The following is a 21,139-nucleotide window of genomic DNA, read 5'->3' as shown; positions in this document are numbered from 1 at the left end:
GAGAGCGATAGATGAAATACACTCATGATACTGAGGAATAAACTCGCCTTATCGGGTAAGAATATCCATCTTTTCTCTGATTCGTCAGATAAGATTAACACTTCACACCAAAATGAGGGAATTGTAAGCAAGCGTATTTTATACATCTCAACGACATCCATCTCAGCAATTTATTTGATATGAAAACATCTAGACAATAAGACTCCTCGGTTTCCAGATTCCTCGATTAAATTACTGCATACTTCTGAGCGGTTCATAACATACCCAGTAATAACGACGAATACCTCCCACTCCGAAGGAATGGCAACCTCAGAACCATTTCTCGATTCCTTGTGGGATATGATTGAAAAGGCCACTCATTATATGAACACAATCCGCATACCTATTCTAGGAGAGTGGTCTTTCCGATCGATTTTCCAAATCGGTTTGATATGGTATCTTGTGATCAAGCTATCAACCCGAAGTACTCAGCTTGAGGAGTACAGAAAACGGCTTCATAATGCCGAAGCGCAGATTCAACGAGATGAAAAATCCCGGAAAGAAGTTGCAGAGATAGCTACGGATCTTAAAGGGATGTTGGAAGGGAGATCGGGAATACTTGAGAATGACCATGAGCTGGCTTCGATTGTGAAAAAAGTAGATGGGATTTCACTGGCCACGGCTACTGCCCAACAGAAAGACATTTCTAAATCGATTTCTTCTCCATCCGGTCCAAAAATGACTATTAGTCAAGTATGTTACATGATTTTCCCCAGAATCACAATCAACATTCACATCCAACTAATACCATAAAGCTCTACATCTACCCCATCAAATCCCTCCGGGGATGCTCTCTCCCCTCGGCCACCCTAACCAAAGAAGGATTTTCCTACGATCGCAAATTCATGCTCCTTCGCATCCACGATCCCAATTCCAAATGGGGTCGCTATCAAAATATGCACATATCCGAGTTTCCAGAAATGGCTCTATTCCACACCTCCATCACAGACTCCACTCTTCACGTAACCTACCACGCTCCCTCTTCCTCCCCCCAAACCCCAGTCTCTTCCCACCCAACCCTAACCATTGACCTCTCCCCCTCCACCCTCTCCCACCTCCCAGAAATCTCAATCACCATGCACAAAAGCCCCATGACAGCCTACGACATGGGATCCACCTACAACAGCTGGTTTTCCCAACACTTCAAATACCCCGTACTCCTCGCCTACGCCGGGCTCAACCGACGTCTCGTTCTCGGCAATCTCCCCGGAAAACCCGCAACCTACACCCCTCCCACTCGCCCCCTCCTCCAAAAAATTCCCCTCCTCAATTCCCTTCTCCCCACCCCCAAACCTCCCTCCATCATCTTCAACGACTGTGCCCCCTACCTCATCATCACCCAATCCTCCTGTGACGACGTCACCAGTCGTCTCCCCTCCGGGCCCTCGCCAACCCCTAAAATGGACATTACAAAGTTCCGCGCCAACATCATTATTTCCGGTTCGCCCCGCGCATACGATGAAGATTACTGGGGCGGATTAACCTTCTCCTCTAATTCCCCTTCCGATGCTAATTCCGACTCCAATTCCCCCAAAGAAATCATCCTAACCGCCAACTGCGGCCGTTGCGTCTCCCTCAACGTGGACCATGAAACCGGTACCTCCGCTCCCAAAGAAAAAGAAGTCCTAAAACTCCTCATGAAAGATCGACGCGTAGATGACGGCATGAAATATAGTCCTATATTTGGACGCTACGGATTTCTAGGAAATGGAGATGTGAATGAAGGGAAGGTGTTGAGAGTTGGTGATGCAGTGCAAGTTTCGAGAAGAAATGGAGAGAGGACGAGATTTTGTAGGTTTAGTTTTTTTCTTTTTTCTTTTTTCTTTTTTCTTTTTCTTTTTTCTTTTTTCTTTTTTCTTTTTTCTTTTTTCTTTTTTCTTTTTTCTTTTTTCTTTTTTCTTTTTTCTTTTTCTTTTTCTTTTTTCTTTTTTCTTTTTTCTTTTTTCTTTTTTCTTTTTTCTTTTTTCTTTTTTCTTTTTTCTTTTTTCTTTTTTCTTTTTTCTTTTTTCTTTTTTCTTTTTTCTTTTTTCTTTTTTCTTTTTTCTTTTTCTTTTTTCTTTTTCTTTTTTCTTCTCCCTAATGATATAACAACCACAACGTCCAAAACCCAGCTAACCATATCCATTTCTTCACCCACCAGACTGGCCCGGTATTTCCACCTAATTCAATACATCTAAATTTTGGGAACTTTGTTATATACATACAGACAGCCACCCCTATATAGCCTATTTAGCAAGCAAATTAAGAATCTAGGAAAGACGAAAAAAAAAAGATGGCTTGAAAAGAACATAAACGAATTCGTTCATTCATTCATCAATTCGAATATTTGCTCTATCTAGTGTTTCGTTTTTAGGTAGGTAGGAAGATTTATTTATTTGCCCATTAGACTGACCTGCCTTACTACTCAATCCATTTAATCTCATTCATTCACACTCTGCAGCTATGCTTCTCTTGTATTTACAAAGACCCTCGAGGTAGAAGAATTATGTCTGCTCATATTGTCTTTAATGTCCGCCATTGATTATTACCCAGATTGCATCACTCATCGAATCTCTCATCTCATTTTAGTCATTCAATTCATGAAATGATAAATTAACTAATTAATCAATCAAATCCATAGATGAATCCTTGAATTATCTACTGATTTGCTTGTAAAAACCGTAAATTGTGATGTATGATGTATTCATATCCATATCCATATGAAATGCTTCGACGCACCCCAATATATCTGCAAGATGTTTGATCAACCCATTTCATCTCAAAGTTGACGACAATGTCAAGAATGACGACTAGGGCACCAGCCAAGACAAAAAAAGCATAGCCCTAACATCACGAAGCCCACTTCAATAAAACCCACATCCCTCCCACTTCAGCTCAACCTACCCTGAAATCCACGTTCCAACATCCGATTAGCAAGTCCCGCAAAACCCCAACAACGAAACCGAATCATAACATGAGATTCTTCTCTACTCGCACCCATATCAATATCTCCATCCTCACCAACCTCCAAATTCTCCCTAATTATATCAAGACAACGCGCCAGATTCGTGTGTTCCCCGGCCAATTCCTCATCATCAAAGTCCATATCATCTAACTTACCGTATCGGCGCATCATATTCTCATCAATCGCAGTTTTCAACTCATCCAAAACGGAAACACATAGTCCCATGAAGGAACCCGGAAATGTGATCTTCTTAAGAGGTTCGTAGAGAATTTCGATCTTGCGCATGATTGGATTGTCGGGCTTGCATGCTTCTGTTGGGTTCTTGGCACCTGTGATACAGGTTACGGTTGTCGCGGCGAAGATGATGTATTGAGGAAACTGGTGGATAGGAGATTAGCTTTCAAGTCTTGCAAGCATATCGAAAGAAGAAATGAAAAAAGAAGATTTGAAGAGATGCCACCAAATAAAACATACCCAAGCACTTCTAAAAGCGACCGATTTGGCAAAATCCGCATATAGCGGAAACTCATGTTTCCGAAGCTTTTCCTCATTTTCTTTGAGAAATCCTCTGGGACGTGGCTGCACGATCTCGCAAATGTATTTACACGCATTTGTAAGCTTGCTGATCATTTCATCTCTCGCCGCATCGCACTCGGGAGCGAGAAGGTAAATGCGAAGGAGAAGAATCTTGGTATGGTGATAAGATAACCACAATTCTGATCGTTGACGATTCTGTTTTTCGTTTAGGTTTTCGGGTAAAAGTTGAATCAATGGGGCTGCTTTGTTCTTCCAGGCGGGAAAGGTGCTGGTGAGGTATTCTTGAACGAGGTGGAAACGTTCTTCGGGTTCGTATTTGTGGAATCCGTAGAATTGGTCAAGGATGTTGCTTGCAATAATGGAAAGTCTGGAGGAGGGTATTTTGGTGAGTGATTTTCTTGAAGCAGGCAGTAGAAAGAAGTTACTTACTCGAATTGGAGGTTAGATGAAAGGTTTGAGGAGAGATCATCTGGAGAAGCAGGTATGAGATTGTTAGAGTTAAATTGGCTGTCATTGATGGTTTTTGGTAATTCCTAATTAAATTGTTAGTCAATCCTTTGATCCAAGTATTTTCATTGTGCTGTTATATTCATCCATCCATCTCTGAACACTAGCATTGTAAACAAAGGATAGTCGACGTTCTGATGTCTGCTATGATTGTTAAGTCTGCCATGATTGTTAAGTTGATAAATCAATGTCAACTAAACAGATTATCCGAGCCCCCATGTATTCGAGGGCAGGTGCTCTTGACTCGAGGAAAGGGGCCAGCATCTTGACAAAGTATTGACAAACAAATCTGCCAACAAAGAGTATGCAGAACTTTGCGTGTTAACTTAGTAGGAATAAATAACTTACTTGATCAATATCATCAATCTTGAGACGTTGTGGTCTATTCAAAGCATAACTCAAGAATTTGTCCAAAAAGAAAGCTGCCCAGAAAGTTCTCTTTTGACATTCCACCTCAACCAAATCAATAATACCTCTGTTACTATAATGTCTGTTTAATTCAAGTGTGAAGATCAAACTGACGACGTTGGAAAAAGTGCTCCAGCACTGGTTGATTCGACCTCTAGCAATAAGATAGTAACATTGGAGAAGTCGAGCTTGAAGGCTAGTTAATTGTGGTGGACCAGTTTCTGATTGTAATTGCTCATCGGCTAATTGGTAATTGAGCATACTATTGAAGATGTAAAGGTTAGCAGAAGAATACAAAGGAAGGATGGTTTACTAACCTGGTGTCTACCCATTCCGATTTCGCACTGTAAGTTTGAGCAGACGCAAAGATCATGAAAACGATAGCGTTCCTGCTCTTGAGATAATATGTTTGCAAGATATTGCCACCAGCCTCTAGCAACTCATCTGTCCAGCGTTCAACACTAGGCTTATGTAAAAACAATATGCTAGGGGAGAACTTGTCAAAATAAATCTGAACAAGCTTAGCACCATCATCAGGACTTGGCAGAGTAACCAATCCAGCTTGACTGATAGGCATTGGTAGATCACCATATGCAAGAACAGAAACAGGCGCGTTAGGATCAAAGATCTGTTGGGCTCCTTGGACCCGATTAGCAGTTGAACTACTACCCACCAACTGCTGAGGTTGTGACATCATTTGATTGAAATTAAGATTCTCGCCGAATGGACCCATTACCGGTGGCATTTGCGCGTCTCTTTCCATTGGAGAATCATAGTTGACTAATTTGGATCCACCAACGAAGACTTTGTGTTGAGGATCAGGTTTGTAATTTGGATTTGGCTGAATTTGCAATCTTCGACCACGAACGTAGTCGTTGTTAAAGGAGCAATCCTTCTTATCATAAACGCAATTGGTGCATGGATAGTTTCCAGAGCACCTAGCTTTTCCTCTGTGCGAATATTAGTAATTTCATACCAAGTTTTGTAATTATCTCGAGGTGAATATATGTTGAATTCAGGGGGGTGAATCGCGGAAAAGCTTACTTTCTACATTGGTCGCATGCTTGAGTAACTTTGCTTCGCTCTGTAGTTCTTGGATACTTCTTTCGCGCAGGTTTGGACGAATCGCCATGCGGTAAATTGGTTTCAGATGAGATTTTGTCCGTCATGTTGAGGAAAGTACGCGGATATTGATGGAAATCTTCAAGTTGCGCGTGGTGGTTGAAATAAATATCCGCAGGTTGTATATTGAACTTGTAAAATCGAGGAAAGAAGAACAAGGGATTTTGATAAGATAAATAGTATTCAAGAGGAATTCTGTGAGTTGTTTTAGGAGGAAGCCGTATGATTTGAAAACATAAACAACGGCAGAGGCTGTAAAGAGCTGTGGAGGATAAACAACGAAAATCCCTAGCGAGCCAATCAAAATTCGACAATTCCAGATATTGAAGATAGAATGACTTTAATCTAAACAGAATATGTTGAATTCACTGTACAAGAGAAGATACGGATGCATGGAAAGAATGAATACCTACCTAGGCACTGAGAGAAATTCATGAAGGTACCGAGATGTTGATTTACTTGATTTTTTTGATAGAGATGCCTCATTGCCAACGCATTCATGTAGAAAATTCATTGAACATTATCATTCAGTATCGCACAAATAGTTTGAAGAGGTATGAGTTTGTAGGATCAATGGAAATAAAATCAGTCAAAAAACAATGGTAAGGCTTCTCATATTCAAAGATTTACAACTAATAGTCTTTTCCAAACATAGGGCAAGTGTCTTCTGACATCTTCAAGTATTCCCTTCTCTCACCAGTAGAAAGCTTCAACTTTTCTATATCATTCGACTTGACGCTTTTCCGGTTGCCGAATGTGTCCAACTTCTCCCATTCACTCAACTTGCCGATACTTCGATTGACTGATAAGTGAGTGGAATCAATCACCTCCTTGACTTCCTCCTTCACAGATGATTTCAAATTCTCAACCTCGCTACCTTTATTACTCATCTCCGCGTTTTCGATATCGACCTTCTTTACCCCAATTGCAAAACCTTGATCCGTTACAAGAGCTTGATCAAGACAATAGCTCTTAATGAAACAACTAGCGATCAATCCAATTACAGCAAATGCACACATGGCGAACCAGATAGTCTTAATAGATGCTGCAGATACAAGCCTAAATTCCACAACTTCCAGGTTGTCGGGTGGTAGAGCATTAATCAATGGAATCAAAGCTACTACATTGGCAGCTACCTGCTCGATCGTGTATCCAAATTTTGCTACGATTATGGCAAAGTCTTGGGTGGCCCTGAGTTCGGCAAGTATTCTATTCTGTAAGATGCCGCCTCCACTGATTACTGTTAGCACACGCTCAATACGGAATGTCAATCAAATCTCGATGGAAACGACTTCAAAAGCGCTTGTCTAGGTGAAGTAGAAGCGGATGAGAGCTGGGGAAAACATGGAATGCGGATTAAGAGCCAATTCGAGTCACTACTTGTCATGCAGAATAGCAAAGAGCTGCCATGGAAGGAAGAACTTCCCAAATCTATAAAAGCCCAAACTCAACCTTCGACAACGGCAGATGTGACATATGGAGAAGAAGTAACGTCGGGTTGAATGGTGACGTGTGCAGGCTCTTCAAGATAAACTCCAATGGCAATACTTGAAGAGTGACAGAAAGCAAATACGACAACCCCGCAGCCACTGGTGACATGGAAGAGGTACCGAAATACGGAAGAAAACAGAAAATCAACCACTGGGCGATAATTCAAGAACCAAAAGCTGAAAATCATCAAGGAACATACGAACCACACGAAAGAAAAAGACAATAACTTACATCGCCACCCCAACCGTCTGACCCAACGCCCTAAAGAACGTGAACAATCCTGCCGCAGTAGCAGCATCCTCCTGTGGAGCCGAAGCTTGAATAGCTAAACTCATAGCTGGATACAAAAGTCCCATACCAATACCACTTCCTAGCATCAAAAAAACCCACGCCACAACCGGCGTTCCAACATCAAGAAGATATAGCATACCACAACCAAAAGCTGTGAAAGCCCATCCGAGCCATAGACTCCAACGATATTTTCCTGTTATTGCAGCGATAATTCCGACGATCATCGCTGTAGGTACAATAGTAAGGGTTTCCGGAAGGGCAGCCACACCTGCCATCATTGATGTGTAGCCTTGGACAGACATAAAGTAGAAGGGGGCATAATAGACGATTGACCAGAGGATCATCCCATGTAAGAAAGTACAAATGTAAGCAATGGTTGTTGAAGAGTTGCAGAAAAGTCGAGTTGGTATGATGGGTTTCTTTGCAAAAATTGCTTCATATATGCAGAAAATGATAAGTCCCGTAGCTCCTATCAGCAGTGGAACCAAAGTATGCCAGCTTGTCCATGAATAACTCACTCCACCCCAAGTCAAGGGGATAAGAAATGAGGTTAGTGACCCAACAAAGATAATTGATCCGATGTAATCGATTTCAGATAACTTCTCCTGTATCGTTCTTTCTTTTTTCTCCAATTTCAAGAACCAAACACATCCTACAAAGCCTACTGCGATTATGGGTAGATTGAGGTAGAATATCCATCTCCAAGCATTTCTATCAGCCAAGGTCCCACCAATTAGTGGTCCAGTGACACTACCCAATGCCCATACCACTCCTAAAAGTGCCATTGCATTTCCTCTTTGGCGTAATGGTACCATATCCGTTATTAAAGCTTCCGTGAGTGCAAGAATGCCACCGACACCACTTCCTTGCAGACAACGGCCTACTAACAAGGAAGGCATACTTTGTGCTGCTCCCCCCAGACTGGAGCCGATTGTAAAAAGGAAGAGTGAGAACAAGAGTAACGATCTGCGTCCAAATACATGTGATAGTGCTATGAATACGGGTTGCCAAATGGTAGAAGTGAGGAGGAAAGAGGTACCGGCCCAGAAAGCCTCAATTGCATTTCCATTGAGGGCTTCGGATATTGTCTGTTTTCAGATTCAAGTGTTAGAGGGGGTTTAAACAATAGAATGGTTGAAAGAGATAACTGACTGGGAGAGCAACTGCTATTGTTGTGGCATCGAGTGCACAAACAAGATTAACAATCAAAATAGAAGTACACGCAGCAATATATCTCTTTCCTGGGGCGAAGACTACTACTGGTTTATTGCCAGCTGTGATAATAGTGGTTGGTGCCATGTTTGCTGGACCATGAGATGTTCTGAAGTGTTAGATCATTGAGAAGATATTACACAGAGTAAGATTTTTGAAAGAAAAACAATTCGAACATAAAGATAATGAACAGTTCAAGTGTCGTGGCAATTCATCCCTCAAATAAGAAAGTTTTCTTTGAAACAAGCCAGACCTGCAGGCTCAACCAAGAACGTACATGAATATCTTGTCGATAAATACATACTAAACATGAACGAATTGCTAAACATTTAAGCCATCAAAAGCAGATCCAACATTCAAGCAAATGAAACAGAACAGGATCCGAAAGTTAAAATATGTCCACGTCGGTAATAACATTTCGAGCTCTAGCTAGAACTCAAAATATGTTCTGGCAGCACAGATAATTGGCAACCAGAATACTGGAACTCAAGTTGTTCCAGACTACCGGTTAATGACTTGTGCTAAATATGATAACGGCGTTCATCAAATCGGTACTTGTTCGGAAAAAGCCTCCACACCCTCTTAATAACAGATACCACAGAACCACTCAAGCACACAATCAAACACATCTTATTGGTTTGTCAACTGCTGAAGTTATAAAGCTATGAGCATTTTAAAGACGGGGTAGCGGATGTGGTCATCTGAAACTTATCTACCGAAGTCTACAGAGAGTCTGAGGGTAGAACTTGTGGCTTTTGTATGAGAACAGATGGTCCAAGAGCCGGAAACTTCTTATTGGTTTGGTCCACCTCAACAACGTTCACCATTCATGTGCCCTTTAGTCTCTATTATTTTTGTCGGTACTCTCGACTCAATTAGAAGGGCTTTGGATCTTCCCTCAACATGCACATAATTTTCTTGGGTTTCGTCATGAGCGGGTCACTCTCCAACATTGATCGATAGACACATTGGTGAGCGACTTGGTGAGTGACTTGGTGAGAGACTTGGTGCGAGTAGCCTCTACCTCTCCGTTTAATCAATGGCTGACTGGTTCCTACTTGGATATACCTTTGATATACGGAAAATCAGAAGCTGTTAGAAATAACAAAAGATATCAGCGCAGTATCATTCCTCATCATACCTGCAAATAAAGTTGGAGGACGTCGACGTCCAAATATACTTCGGGCCGTTCATGATCACGTGTGAGGGGAAACAAGCCTAAACCCTGCGCTACCCTGCCCTGAACCACCCTGAACCATTTTGATGGATTCGAGATTACCATTTTTGGCAAGAAACATCCGCTAACAATGTTTAGCTGGGTCCCTTACTCGAATGTTATTTGTATTGCTTTTCGTAGATCTTCTCTCAATATCCAACTTTCCATGATATCAACAGTGTCCATGCTTTTACAAACATTCTCCATGCTTTTACAAACATTCAATCTTATCGAGTGATGAGAGAAATACGATTTTCATTTTTGTACTTTCAAAAACAGGCTCATCATCCATCATTTAATGCTCCGGGTCTAGATTCATCTGTTCCCCCTCCCGCCAATTCTGCATGATGAAGTGACTGGAAGTCTCCACTCTCATTCCTAGTCAACCCTCTTGTATCTGCATTTCTATCCTCCAACTCATTCTGTCCTCGACGTCGAATATGACTCAATGTCATCAATTCTACTGCAGTTTTATTTTTTGATGTCCCACTTCGACTTCCACTGGAACCACTTGCGTTATGATCCCTATCACTCGTCATAGCAGATCCATATAGACGACGAGCTGATGCAGTGATGCGATTCAAGAGTGGACGAAAGTTTGGGAGACAAGCGCACACGATTGCCATTCCAACATGAACTGCCGACCAAAGTTCTGCTCGGGGAAAATCGACATTTTGACTACCGGGAGCATATCCAAGAACGACTCGTACAACACCTGTTACGATGACACTTTGATAATGTTAGTATGAACTGAGACGGAAGGCAAATGTAGGTATACATACAAACTTCCTAAGAGGAAGATACCTCCAACCAAGACTTTCTGAGAATTTGGCATTTGAAGTCCAATCACCACACCGATTGGCAAAATCAAAATCCCAATATCAATCACAATTTCAACCACACCCATAACCATCCAATAGATATTGAAATTAAAACACCATCCACCAGCCGAAGGTCCAATCCAAAATCGACTTGCTGGAACACAACTGATACTTGTCGCGATAGTACCGACCAACCACCACATGATGATAAAACCCATAAAGACCCAAAAAGACCGGACCAAACTCGAGGAGAATATCCGACGATACATGAGAAGGATTGAGATTTTTATAGCCGTCACGACTGAAAAATAAAGTATGGCGCAAACCCATGACATTATAAGATATGTGACATGAGGCTTATAATCGAAGGTAGGAGAATCGCGATCGATAGTCTCGCCGCCGCTTGGATCCGATTTCACGCCTATGAAGATTGATTATGAATATGCTGAAAACCTAGGTACTGGTACTGGTACTGGTACTGGTACTGGTACTGGTACTGGTACTGGTACTGATACTATGAATTTTCTATCACATACCATAGAGAAGAAGACTACCCGTGATAATCAACAATATGACCCCAATCAAGATCCACCAATCATCGGCCGCAGTACCAGCTTTCGTTAATTTTCGTGTCAGGAATCGAAGAATGACGGCGATTACTGCTAAGATGGTAACGACGAGAGCAGCAGTCGTTGTATGTTGAGAATTTTCATTCTGCATGACTACTTTTCATTCATGGAGCGAAAATGTATTATCGATCGATGAAATGAACCCCCCATGAGAATATTTCTACGAAAAGATGGATGGACCAACATCTTATCATTTCTCTATCCAGGTCTGTATCACACATTTTATCATCAGCCGCTCAGAGATAGGCAGGTACTGTTACGAGTGGGAAATTTATGTAAGGATTAGCGGAGTCTGTACAACGAATTCATGTTGTGTTCCTTGTTAAAATCCAAGAATTATTGTTGGCGGAGAATGGAGGATGGAAAATGATAGGTCGATTGTGGTTACATATATATCCAAGTATTTTTCATTTCATCCGGGGACGTGAGGTAGGGTATATTTTCTGTAAAGGATCATCTGAGAATTGGATATTGAATTATATGTGGAGTAGTTTGGTTGATGTTACATGTATACCTAGTCGATATCCATTTCATACATTGTAGATCTCCCATTTCGTTCTCTCATCTGCCATTTTGGGTAACGATGGGAGTAGGCATCACTTAAAATCTACTCCATACGCCGAGACGCCCACCCTCTAGACTTCTGATATATGTATGTAGGGTAGGGTAGGACCACTACCCGGTGAGAGGAATTGAATTATGTTGTGTTAACCTGCTCTGTAGGTTACGATATAAAAAATATATAAAATATATAAAATATATAAAATATATAAAATATATAAAATATATAAAATATATAAAATATATAAAATATATAAAATATATAAAATATATAAAATATATAAAATATATAAAATATATAAAATATATAAAATATATAAAATATATAAATTATAAGATCACCAGATGGACCATTGAAACACCGCAGAAGGCATAAGGTTATCATCGGATGAATTTCCCCCTCCTTGTCATCATATTTGGTGATACCGACGACATGGTTTGACCGCGACCACATCATCTCTGCTTACTCTCGACCCCAACGATATTCATGTCATGGATAAAGACGCAACCAAAACTGACTAATCGGATCTCCATCCCTCAATTCCCTCATGCCATTCTCATCACACGCCAAGAGGAGCGAGAGTAGTTAGACAATACGAGGTGGTAGTCATTATCCATCATTATCGATCATGACATTCTTTTACTCTCCCATATCCCACTCGCCATCTTACTCGCCATCTTACCTTGTCTACATCGTAGCATTCATGTCAAATCGGTATCAGCACCATATGCCGTGGATGCCGTGATCCCATCTACCGTCTTCCAATCAAAATTCACGTGTCACCTGGGTCCTCCCAACAGGAAGTGTAGAATTCAATGCCGTGCCGCAATCACACAGGAAGCTCTCCACTTTTCTAGGGGAAACAAATCTATCTCTTTGAATTGAGCGTTTAATTTTTTTCACAACGATTACAGCTTCTTCTTGGAAATTTTATTTCTGAGATTTCTTAATTATCAATCTGTTGAAGAAGCGTTGAGATACTTGACTACGAGATACTTGACTACGAGATACTTGACTACGAGATACTTGACTACGAGTTTATCTATCGTGGTAACCTTAATTCACCAATTGTCTTGTGGAAAAGAGGAGAAGAACGTGATCTTTCTTTGAGATAAGGACCAAGAGGTTGAGAGCTACCTACCTACCTACCTTTATTTATTTGATCTCTCCAGGCGAATTTTATAACTCATACTTCACCTGGTTTCATATCAGTAGTATCACTCTCTTCATACATCATCAACACGATGGATTTCTCAAAACCAATGCATATCGTCATTGTAAGTACACTATCTATTCATCCATCATCCAATGTCCAATACGAATTCCCATCATCTATTTATTTATCCCCTTCCTTCCCTTCCCTTCCTTCCCGCCCCGTCCCGTCATGTCCACTCCACCCCCTCCTCCATAGTCTTCCACTCCCCCTTTCCACCCCCTCCTTAACCCCTCCCCACTAACCTCCCGCTCCAAACCTAAAGATCGGCGGCTCCAGCACCGGCCTCATGCACGGCACCATGCTCTCCCACCTCCCCACCCCCCACACCCTCACCATTCTCGAACGACACAGTTCCTCACTCCGTCCCGATCTCGCCGCCGGTATCACCACCTGGCCCGAATTCGAACTCTTCATGAAATCTCACGACCGTGTTGCTCAACCCTGGTCTATCCACTCTCCCACCGTGCAATTTTTAAATAAAGATGCCAGTGTCAAGAGAGAGATGAAGAGGGAATTAAAGATGACGAGTTGGAGCGTCATTTATTATCGTCTTCGACGGAATTTCGATGGTTTGAAGAGTGAATTTTGTGATGGGGAAGTAGTGGTTCCCGAATCGGAAGAAGGAAAAGATAATGATGATCATGAAGAAGAAGATCACCCAAAAGGAAAAAGTCAAGGAAAACGTGAATTCTTAACTGGAATGAACGTTACATCTCTCAGCAAACTTTCAGACGGCAGCGTCGAGATAACCTACGAGAATCAAAATGAGGCAAATAAAGAATTCAAAATGAATGCCGACATGGTGATACTAGCCGATGGAGCAAATTCCTCTCTGAGAGCAAAATACTTTCCAGATGTCAAGAGAGAATATGCCGGCTATGTAGCATTTCGAGGAACGGTTTTGGAATCCGAGGTTTCGGAAGAGACAAAGAAGATATTCGATCCTAGTTTGACGTATTTTTCTTACAAGGGGGGATATATACTTTTGTACGTCTTATTTTTCTTCCTTTTTTCCTTTCTTCCTTTCACTCAATTTCCTCCTCGTTTTCCTTACTTCTTGACTTCCTTCACTCTCTCCCAACCTCCCAATCTTCCCATCTCCAACCACCTAAACCTCCAAACCCCAATCTAACAAAAAATCAGATACATAATCCCCGGCCCAAACGGCTCCCTGGCCCCTGGATCCCGCCGTTACAATTGGGTATGGTACCACCCCATCTCCCCCTCTCCCTCCCTCACCTCCCTCATGACCGACACTACCGGTGTTCTCCACCGCACCACACTTCCTGCCGGCCTCATGAACCCCACAGCCTGGACCCCTTATCTCACCCTCTCCCAATCCATCATGTGCGCGCCCTTTGCAGAAATCATATCCAAAACCCCCTCTCCCTTCATAACCGCCATTAACGATTCTGCGCTTCCGTGTGCGCTACTCCCGGGTTTCGATAACAGAGTTTTAATTACCGGTGAAGCCTTGAACCTTATGCGTCCGCATATGGCGCTTAGTACGACACAGAGCGCAATGCAAGCGTTGGAGTTGGAGAAAGTGTTCACGGGAAGTTTAACACTGGGAGAATGGGAGAAGAGAGTGGTGAAGTGGGGGAAGGTGGGAGTGTGTAAGACGAATGCGTTTGGGCTTTGGAATTTGAGTGGGGTGGGAGCGGCGTTGCCGTGGGTATTGAGGTTGTTGGGAGTTTTGGTGGGGATTTTGTGAGGGGGTGGTGAAGGGGTTTATAAGAAAAGGGGAGAGGAACGAGGAAGGGGAATGAATATACTGGGGTTGACGTGGAGTTGAAATATCAATCCACCACCACCATATCCCTAGCCAATTTTTCAGGCTGCGAACAAGCAAACAAACAAACGATGCGATACTACAAGCTCCCTACAGCATCCACCATCCGCCCAAAATCAAAAACCACAAAGAAAACTCTCCACTTGCAAAGCAAAAGCCAGTCAATCAGTCAACCATCGGACACCAAACACCAAACACCAAACACCAAAAACAAGCGCAGGCAGCAAATCACCAACGACCAACATCAAAAGTTCCTTACGATACAACACCAAACATAGATAGATATCCCATTTCTTCGCATATCATAGGTAGTATTTCTTTGCTATTCTTTTTCTAGCTATTCATTTGCGAGTTAGCTAGCTATGTATTAAAAATATCAATTTGTTAAATGTGTTATGATGAAGAGGCTCGATACTTGTATCAACGATATCATTATTAAAACTGTCCGCTCTCCTTTATTCATTCGTTATCTATCTAGTATCCTAGTAACTTCCCCCCCCTCCCCCCCTTACTATCTCGCTACTCTCTCGATATACATAATGATAATCTAATAACTGATATAATACAAAATACAGTAATACATTCCATTTCATTTCATAAACCTACAACTTCCCTTCTTTCTTTAAACTTTATAGTTTATTATACTCCCTGAGTATTTATCAATCTCAAATATACGTAGAGAGAGGTAAGATGAATTAATTATCTCGGAATATAAAAGTTTTATTAATGAACAATATTACTTGATGTATATTGATTCATTTCTATTTTGTTTTATTATTCTTTTATAGATGTTTGTGAGAAAGGAGATAGGTTTTCTCTCTCCTCCCTCTTTCCTTTCCTTTCCTTCCTTTCCTTCCTTTCCTTGCCTTTCCTTTCCTTTCCTTTCCTTTCCTTTCCTTTTTTTTAAAAAATCCCTTGGTTCTTTTAATTTTCTTTTATAACTATTTATATATCTATAATCCAGAATTCAAAATCCAAAATCCATTTGTTCATCTATCTATTCATTCATTTCAAAAGCTAGAAAACGAAAATAGCTTGCTCCTCGCCAGCCCCTCCCTTCTCGATATACGTTGATTTCTTATTTTTTCTTTTTTTCGGTTCTTTCTTGAAGGATACAGATACACATACAGATAAAATTATAAAATAAGTTCTTCTTTCCTCTCTCTCCTCTTCTCCTTCTCATATTTCACCACCTCTCCCCTCCATCCATCGTTTTCTATTTCATCTCCTTTCTTTTTATCTCCTCCCCCTTCTTCACTCCAATTATTATTTCCCTATAACCCAAATCCAAACCCAAATCCAACTCCAACTCCACTCCAACTCCAAACCCAAACTCAAACCAGTCCTATCCCCCCTCTCAAGAATCAAAACAAGAACAATAACCAATTATCAAAATCGATGTTAATACCAATGTTGGTATCAACATCGAAAGTTCTTTCCCTCTTCCTTTCCCTTTGTTTCCCTTTCATTTCCTCTCCTCCTTTTAATCTCCTCCTTCTATCTCTCTTCTATCTCTCTTTCTATATCTCTCTTTCTATATCTCTCTTTCTATATCTCTTTCTATCTCTCTTTCTATATCTCTCTTTTCACCCCCTCACTCCCTCTTCAACCTCCTATTCCACCTTCACCTCCACTTTCACGGTCTAACCCTCCAGCCCTCCAGCCCTCCATCCCTCCCATCTCATCCTCCATCCTCCAAACCGTCCCCCATTCCTTCCCCCAAAAACAGAAAAAACCAACCCCAAATAAACGCTAACTATCTGCCACCACGGCAAGTGGCCCCGGAGGGCACGGAGGCGTCATGGTATCTCTTCGGGAAGGGAACGGGCAAGGGGAAATTCAAGTGGCAATCCCAGCTCGCGGTGACGGGAGGGTTCCTTGGCTTCGGCGCGGATCTCGGGGCTTTCCGTCTTCGCGCTATCGGGTCTATTTCCAATTCCTAGTCGCCGGAGCTTGGCGTCCTTCGAAAGATATGCAATTTATCTGTTTTGTCTTTCCCCTTCTCCCTCCCTCTCCCCCCATCTCCCTCACTCCCTCACCCCCTCACCCCCTCACACCCTCTCCCTCTCCCTCCCTCACACTCACACTCACACTCACACCTCCCTCACTCCATTAAGAAGAAATTGATATACATCTATACATCTATACATCTATACATCTATACACATATCTAAACACTATGTAAAATTACTAGATTCCTCCCTCTCTTTTAATACCTCCCTCATAATTCTATTCCTTTTTTTTTAAAAAAAAATTCCATTCCTCCCTTTTGATTTTATTCCTTCTTTTTGATTTTATTTATTCCTCCTTTCTAACTCTATCTATTCCTTTCTTATAATTCAATACCTCCCCTTCAATTCTATCTACTCCTCCCCTTAATTCTATCTATTCTATTCATCCTCCCCTCCCCTTAATTCTACCTAGGTATCTATTCCTTTAATTAATATTTAAATTCAGTAATGTTATCTACGCTTGGGTTAATTATATTTGTACTCATATTTATATCTTATACTTATTTACTTGTATTTATATCTCATACTTATTTACTTGTATTTATATCGTATACTTATTTATTTACTTACTTACTTACTTACTTATTTGTATACAAATACAAATAAAGATATAGATACAAATATAAAGATAGATATAGATACAGATATAGATAAATATACACATATATCCATATACTCACATATCCATATACTCACATACACATACACATACACATACACACACACATACACACACACATACACATACACATACACATACACACACACATACACACACACATACACACATACATACATACACACATACATATATATATACACACACATATCCATATACTCACATACACACACACAACATATACAACACACATAACATACACTATACTACAAATATACATACCTACTCACACAATACAATACATCACCATCACCAACACCATCACCATCACCATCACCATCACCATCACCATCACCATCACCATCACCATCACCATCACCATCACCAATACCAATCACCAATCACCATCACCATCATCAATCACCAATCACCATCACCATCACCAATCACCAATCAAAATAATCAAACAATCCAAGCAAGAATCCAAGCAAGAATCCCATCCATAACATTTAAAAAGGAGTATCATTATAAAAAAAAAGAAGAAGAAGAAGAAGAAGAAGAGGCTGAACTTAGAATATCTCCCCTCTCCCCTCTCCCCTCTCCCCTCTCCCATCTCCCATCTCACAAATCCTTCTCTGGGTTTTTCCTCCCCTTTTTCCCTCTTTCCCTCTCACTACCTATTTTCAAGAATACATATTCCTTAAACCATGAATTTCCCTTCACCACTCACTTATCCACCATCCACCAGCCACCATCTACCATCAATCTATCCAGCTATCTCTTTATCCATCCATTCATCCATCCATCCATCCCTCAAACAACATATTGTACGAAGCATCACTTCTCTTCACTCCACTCTCCTTCACCCCACCAATATATGTATATCGACAACAACTCAAATCCCCCCAAAATTACTAACATCTTATTTGTGAAATCCCATCCCAATCCATCCATACCATCCATCAATATCCATTGTATCCTCAAAGATCCACTTCGTATATTGGATCACCCATCCATCCAGCCATCCATCAATCTATCCCCTTTTAGAAAATTGTTTTGGTATCTTTCCTTTGCAAATATAACAACATCTCTTCAAATTCCATAATATAAGCCCCAACTACCACCAATCCTTACATTTATCTTCTCTTCCCCAATTCTTCATCACATTCACCATTTACATGATAATACAACCCCCACAACATCCACTTTCCTTCTCACCCTCACTAACCTCCATCTTTCCTTGTGGTCCACCATTATTTGCACCACTAGCACCACCTGCCGTGTAACCAGCCATTTCCTTGTTATAACGTCTGATTTCGCGAACAATATCGTAGAAAGCGTTATCGACATTAATTCTCGATTTCGCCGATGTCTCGATAAATTTGCATCCGAAATCATCTGCCAATTGTTGACCCTCTGTTGTGATGATATGATTAGTCTATGTTGTGACCAGCGATATCGGGTCTCACGATATAAATTTCAAATGAATGAAATGGATGAATAGATGCAATAGATGAATAGACAAATAGACAAACAAACAAACAAACAAAAAAACATACCTTGTTTTGAAACTTGTCTCTCACCCTCCAAATCACATTTGTTACCAACCACGATAATTGGGAAATAATCCTTATCCTTCACCCTCAAAATTTGTTGTTGGAATGTCATGATTTCCTCAAAACTTTGTCTGCTGGTAATGCTGTATACCAATAAGAAACCTTCACCCGTACGCATATATTGTTCTCTCATGGCAGAATATTCTTCTTGTCCAGCCGTATCGAGGACATCCAGTAAAGCGACTTCTTCATCGATAACGCATTGCTTACGATAGGAATCTGAATGGAGAGAGAAAACATCATGTTAGTCAAGCCAGGCGATAATAAGATGAGAAGATGAGAGAAGATGAATCTTTTTACCTTCAATCGTCGGATCATATTCATCGACGAAATGACTTTGAATCAATTGAATGGTCAAACAAGATTTTCCCACTCCTCCTCCACCAACTACTACCAGCTTATATTCTCTCAAAAACTATGTCGAGGAAGCGCACGTTAGTCAATTGATTCGAGAAGCATCAAGCTACATGATAAATGATAAGAGAGGAAAAAGAAAAGATGAGAGGTTTACCTTTGAAGCCATCTTTAATGAATAAAATGTATGAATTGATTGATGTAGTTATCATCAACTTAAATCCCCCTGAATAAAAAGCTTCGAATGCTTATCGAAGTCGAAAGGGGAAAGAGTAAAAGTTTGAGGTATCGAAATATGGATTGCGCGACAAGGTGACGACCCTGTCAGAAAAAGGTTGAAATATTTTGAAAGTAGGTAAGGTAAGGGAAGGTGTAAGGTGTAAGGTGTAAGGTATAAGGTGTAAGATGATGGGTGATGGGGTGATGGTTGTTGATTGATGATTGATGATTGATAAGAGATTCGATTCGATAGGAATCAAGAAATTGATGGTTCGAGATTGAAATTGCTTTCCTTCAATCGTTGGTAATGAGAAAAGGATGATTGATGAACCGTGAGCGTGAGCGTGAGCGTGAGCGTGAGTGTGAGGTAAAAAGGGTAGGAAGAAAAAGAACCCAAATATTACTAAGAAGTCCCTTTTTGGGGTAATTTATCAAAAAGGTATCGATTATCGAAGTTGGTTTGCTTGTGTATGTATTATATCTCCGTCTTTGCCTTTTCGCAGATGGATTCTGATCTTGATTCTGGTAAGATGGTCCCCAAAAAGGTTGAAAGGTTGAAAGGTTGAAAGGGTGAAAGGGTGTAGATGTGAAACGACAATTGATATTTCGTTGGAAGCTTAGGGGAGAAATTGATAAAATAATTAAACCGACGACGGAACGGAAGATAATGGGAAATTGGTACAGAAAGCCGTTATTGATTTTGGTAACAAGGGAAAAAAATAAATAGTACAGGCGAACTTGTATGAAGTGAATGGAAGTGAAGGATGAAGTTAAGTTAAGTCAAGTGAAGTAAAAGTTAAGTAGATAAAGTAGTTAAAGTAGTGAATGAATGGAAGAATTTCTCTTTCGTTTCGTCTCGTCTCGTTTCTTTCCTTTCTCTCTTCTCTCTCTCTCTCTCTCGTTCTCCTTAATTGTTCAAATCTCTCTCTTCTTTTGCCTCTTCTTCTCTCGACTCTCTCTCGTCACTTAATATTCTACTGGTAAGTTGAGAATCTCCTTTTTTTTTGTTTCTTCAGATCAGACCAGTCTGAATTTTATGATGTAGAAAGTTGAAGATTGAAAGTATCTTTTCGATAGAGATCAGAAGATAGTGTATGGGATAGGAAAAGAATGTTGATGTTAATGTTGAAGTTTAGATGAGGGAGATGATCGCTCGGACAAAGAAACTTTGATCCTTTCTTCTTATTCTCTTAATGAACGAGGAGATATTTGTGCACAGAAGAGGATCGTGCTTTTTTTTTTTTGGAAGGGAATTCTTTTTATGGGAATTTATAAGGTAGGTATTTGATATGAATTTGATATGTTTTTGATATAATATGTATTTGATATAAGTTTGATATAAATTTGATATATGTTTGATATGTTGAATGAATAATAACTTATAAAACATAAAATAACGAAGAAATAAATCAATATAAGCCGTATCGAATCAAGTAGTTTAATAGATTTTACATTCCGAGAAGAGAACATCCAGTAAGAAGTAGAAGTTACAGTTTAGACTAAAACAAAGTATATGAATTATGAAAATCCAG

The 21,139-nt window shown here is 40.6% G+C and overlaps 6 protein-coding genes across 6 annotated transcripts; 2 read left to right on the top strand and 4 right to left on the bottom strand.

Annotated features, from left to right (window-relative positions):
* The first annotated feature begins 132 nt into the window (after positions 1 to 132).
* On the top strand, positions 133 to 2,495 carry EAE98_011478 (uncharacterized protein). The gene is made up of 3 exons (XM_038959100.1): positions 133 to 732; positions 795 to 1,830; positions 2,180 to 2,495. The coding sequence occupies exons 1-3, from the start codon at positions 301 to 303 to the stop codon at positions 2,200 to 2,202; spliced, it is 1,491 nt and encodes a 496-aa protein (XP_038804613.1). The 5' UTR covers positions 133 to 300; the 3' UTR covers positions 2,203 to 2,495.
* A 413-nt stretch (positions 2,496 to 2,908) lies between these two features.
* Positions 2,909 to 5,604, bottom strand: EAE98_011477 (uncharacterized protein; the record flags this gene model as incomplete). The annotated part of the gene is made up of 6 exons (XM_038959099.1): positions 2,909 to 3,361; positions 3,458 to 3,887; positions 3,950 to 4,053; positions 4,376 to 4,697; positions 4,753 to 5,385; positions 5,480 to 5,604. 6 exons carry the CDS (start codon positions 5,602 to 5,604, stop codon positions 2,909 to 2,911), a joined length of 2,067 nt encoding a protein of 688 aa, XP_038804612.1.
* Positions 5,605 to 6,189: 585 nt separating this feature from the next.
* On the bottom strand, positions 6,190 to 8,638 carry EAE98_011476 (uncharacterized protein; the record flags this gene model as incomplete). The annotated part of the gene is made up of 3 exons (XM_038959098.1): positions 6,190 to 6,790; positions 7,280 to 8,427; positions 8,492 to 8,638. 3 exons carry the CDS (start codon positions 8,636 to 8,638, stop codon positions 6,190 to 6,192), a joined length of 1,896 nt encoding a protein of 631 aa, XP_038804611.1.
* A 1,367-nt stretch (positions 8,639 to 10,005) lies between these two features.
* On the bottom strand, positions 10,006 to 11,532 carry EAE98_011475 (uncharacterized protein). The gene is made up of 3 exons (XM_038959097.1): positions 11,125 to 11,532; positions 10,550 to 11,009; positions 10,006 to 10,496 (listed from the first exon to the last, which is right to left on the bottom strand). Exons 1-3 carry the CDS (start codon positions 11,306 to 11,308, stop codon positions 10,052 to 10,054), a joined length of 1,089 nt encoding a protein of 362 aa, XP_038804610.1. The 5' UTR covers positions 11,309 to 11,532; the 3' UTR covers positions 10,006 to 10,051.
* A 1,491-nt stretch (positions 11,533 to 13,023) lies between these two features.
* Positions 13,024 to 14,709, top strand: EAE98_011474 (uncharacterized protein; the record flags this gene model as incomplete). Its single annotated transcript, XM_038959096.1, has 3 exons — positions 13,024 to 13,056; positions 13,258 to 13,982; positions 14,139 to 14,709. The coding sequence occupies 3 exons, from the start codon at positions 13,024 to 13,026 to the stop codon at positions 14,707 to 14,709; spliced, it is 1,329 nt and encodes a 442-aa protein (XP_038804609.1).
* Positions 14,710 to 18,592: 3,883 nt separating this feature from the next.
* Positions 18,593 to 19,557, bottom strand: EAE98_011473 (uncharacterized protein; the record flags this gene model as incomplete). The annotated part of the gene is made up of 4 exons (XM_038959095.1): positions 18,593 to 18,834; positions 18,978 to 19,253; positions 19,335 to 19,449; positions 19,546 to 19,557. 4 exons carry the CDS (start codon positions 19,555 to 19,557, stop codon positions 18,593 to 18,595), a joined length of 645 nt encoding a protein of 214 aa, XP_038804608.1.
* Positions 19,558 to 21,139: the final 1,582 nt, after the last annotated feature.

The sequence above is a fragment of the Botrytis deweyae genome, assembly GCF_014898535.1.
Source record: "Botrytis deweyae strain B1 chromosome Unknown BDEW_048, whole genome shotgun sequence".
Taxonomy (NCBI): domain Eukaryota; kingdom Fungi; phylum Ascomycota; class Leotiomycetes; order Helotiales; family Sclerotiniaceae; genus Botrytis; species Botrytis deweyae.
Note: the sequence above shows the minus strand (reverse complement) of the source record. Positions and strands in the feature narration are given on the sequence as shown.

Coding starts and splice junctions, on each gene's coding strand:
- EAE98_011478 (XM_038959100.1), top strand. CDS start 301: ATGGCAACCTCAGAACCATTTCTCGATTCCTTGTGGGATATGATTGAA. Junction 733..794: donor CAAAAATGACTATTAGTCAA/GTATGTTACATG, acceptor AATACCATAAAG/CTCTACATCTACCCCATCAA. Junction 1,831..2,179: donor TGGAGAGAGGACGAGATTTT/GTAGGTTTAGTT, acceptor TTCACCCACCAG/ACTGGCCCGGTATTTCCACC.
- EAE98_011475 (XM_038959097.1), bottom strand. CDS start 11,308: ATGCAGAATGAAAATTCTCAACATACAACGACTGCTGCTCTCGTCGTT. Junction 11,010..11,124: donor GGGTAGTCTTCTTCTCTATG/GTATGTGATAGA, acceptor CAATCTTCATAG/GCGTGAAATCGGATCCAAGC. Junction 10,497..10,549: donor ATCTTCCTCTTAGGAAGTTT/GTATGTATACCT, acceptor ACATTATCAAAG/TGTCATCGTAACAGGTGTTG.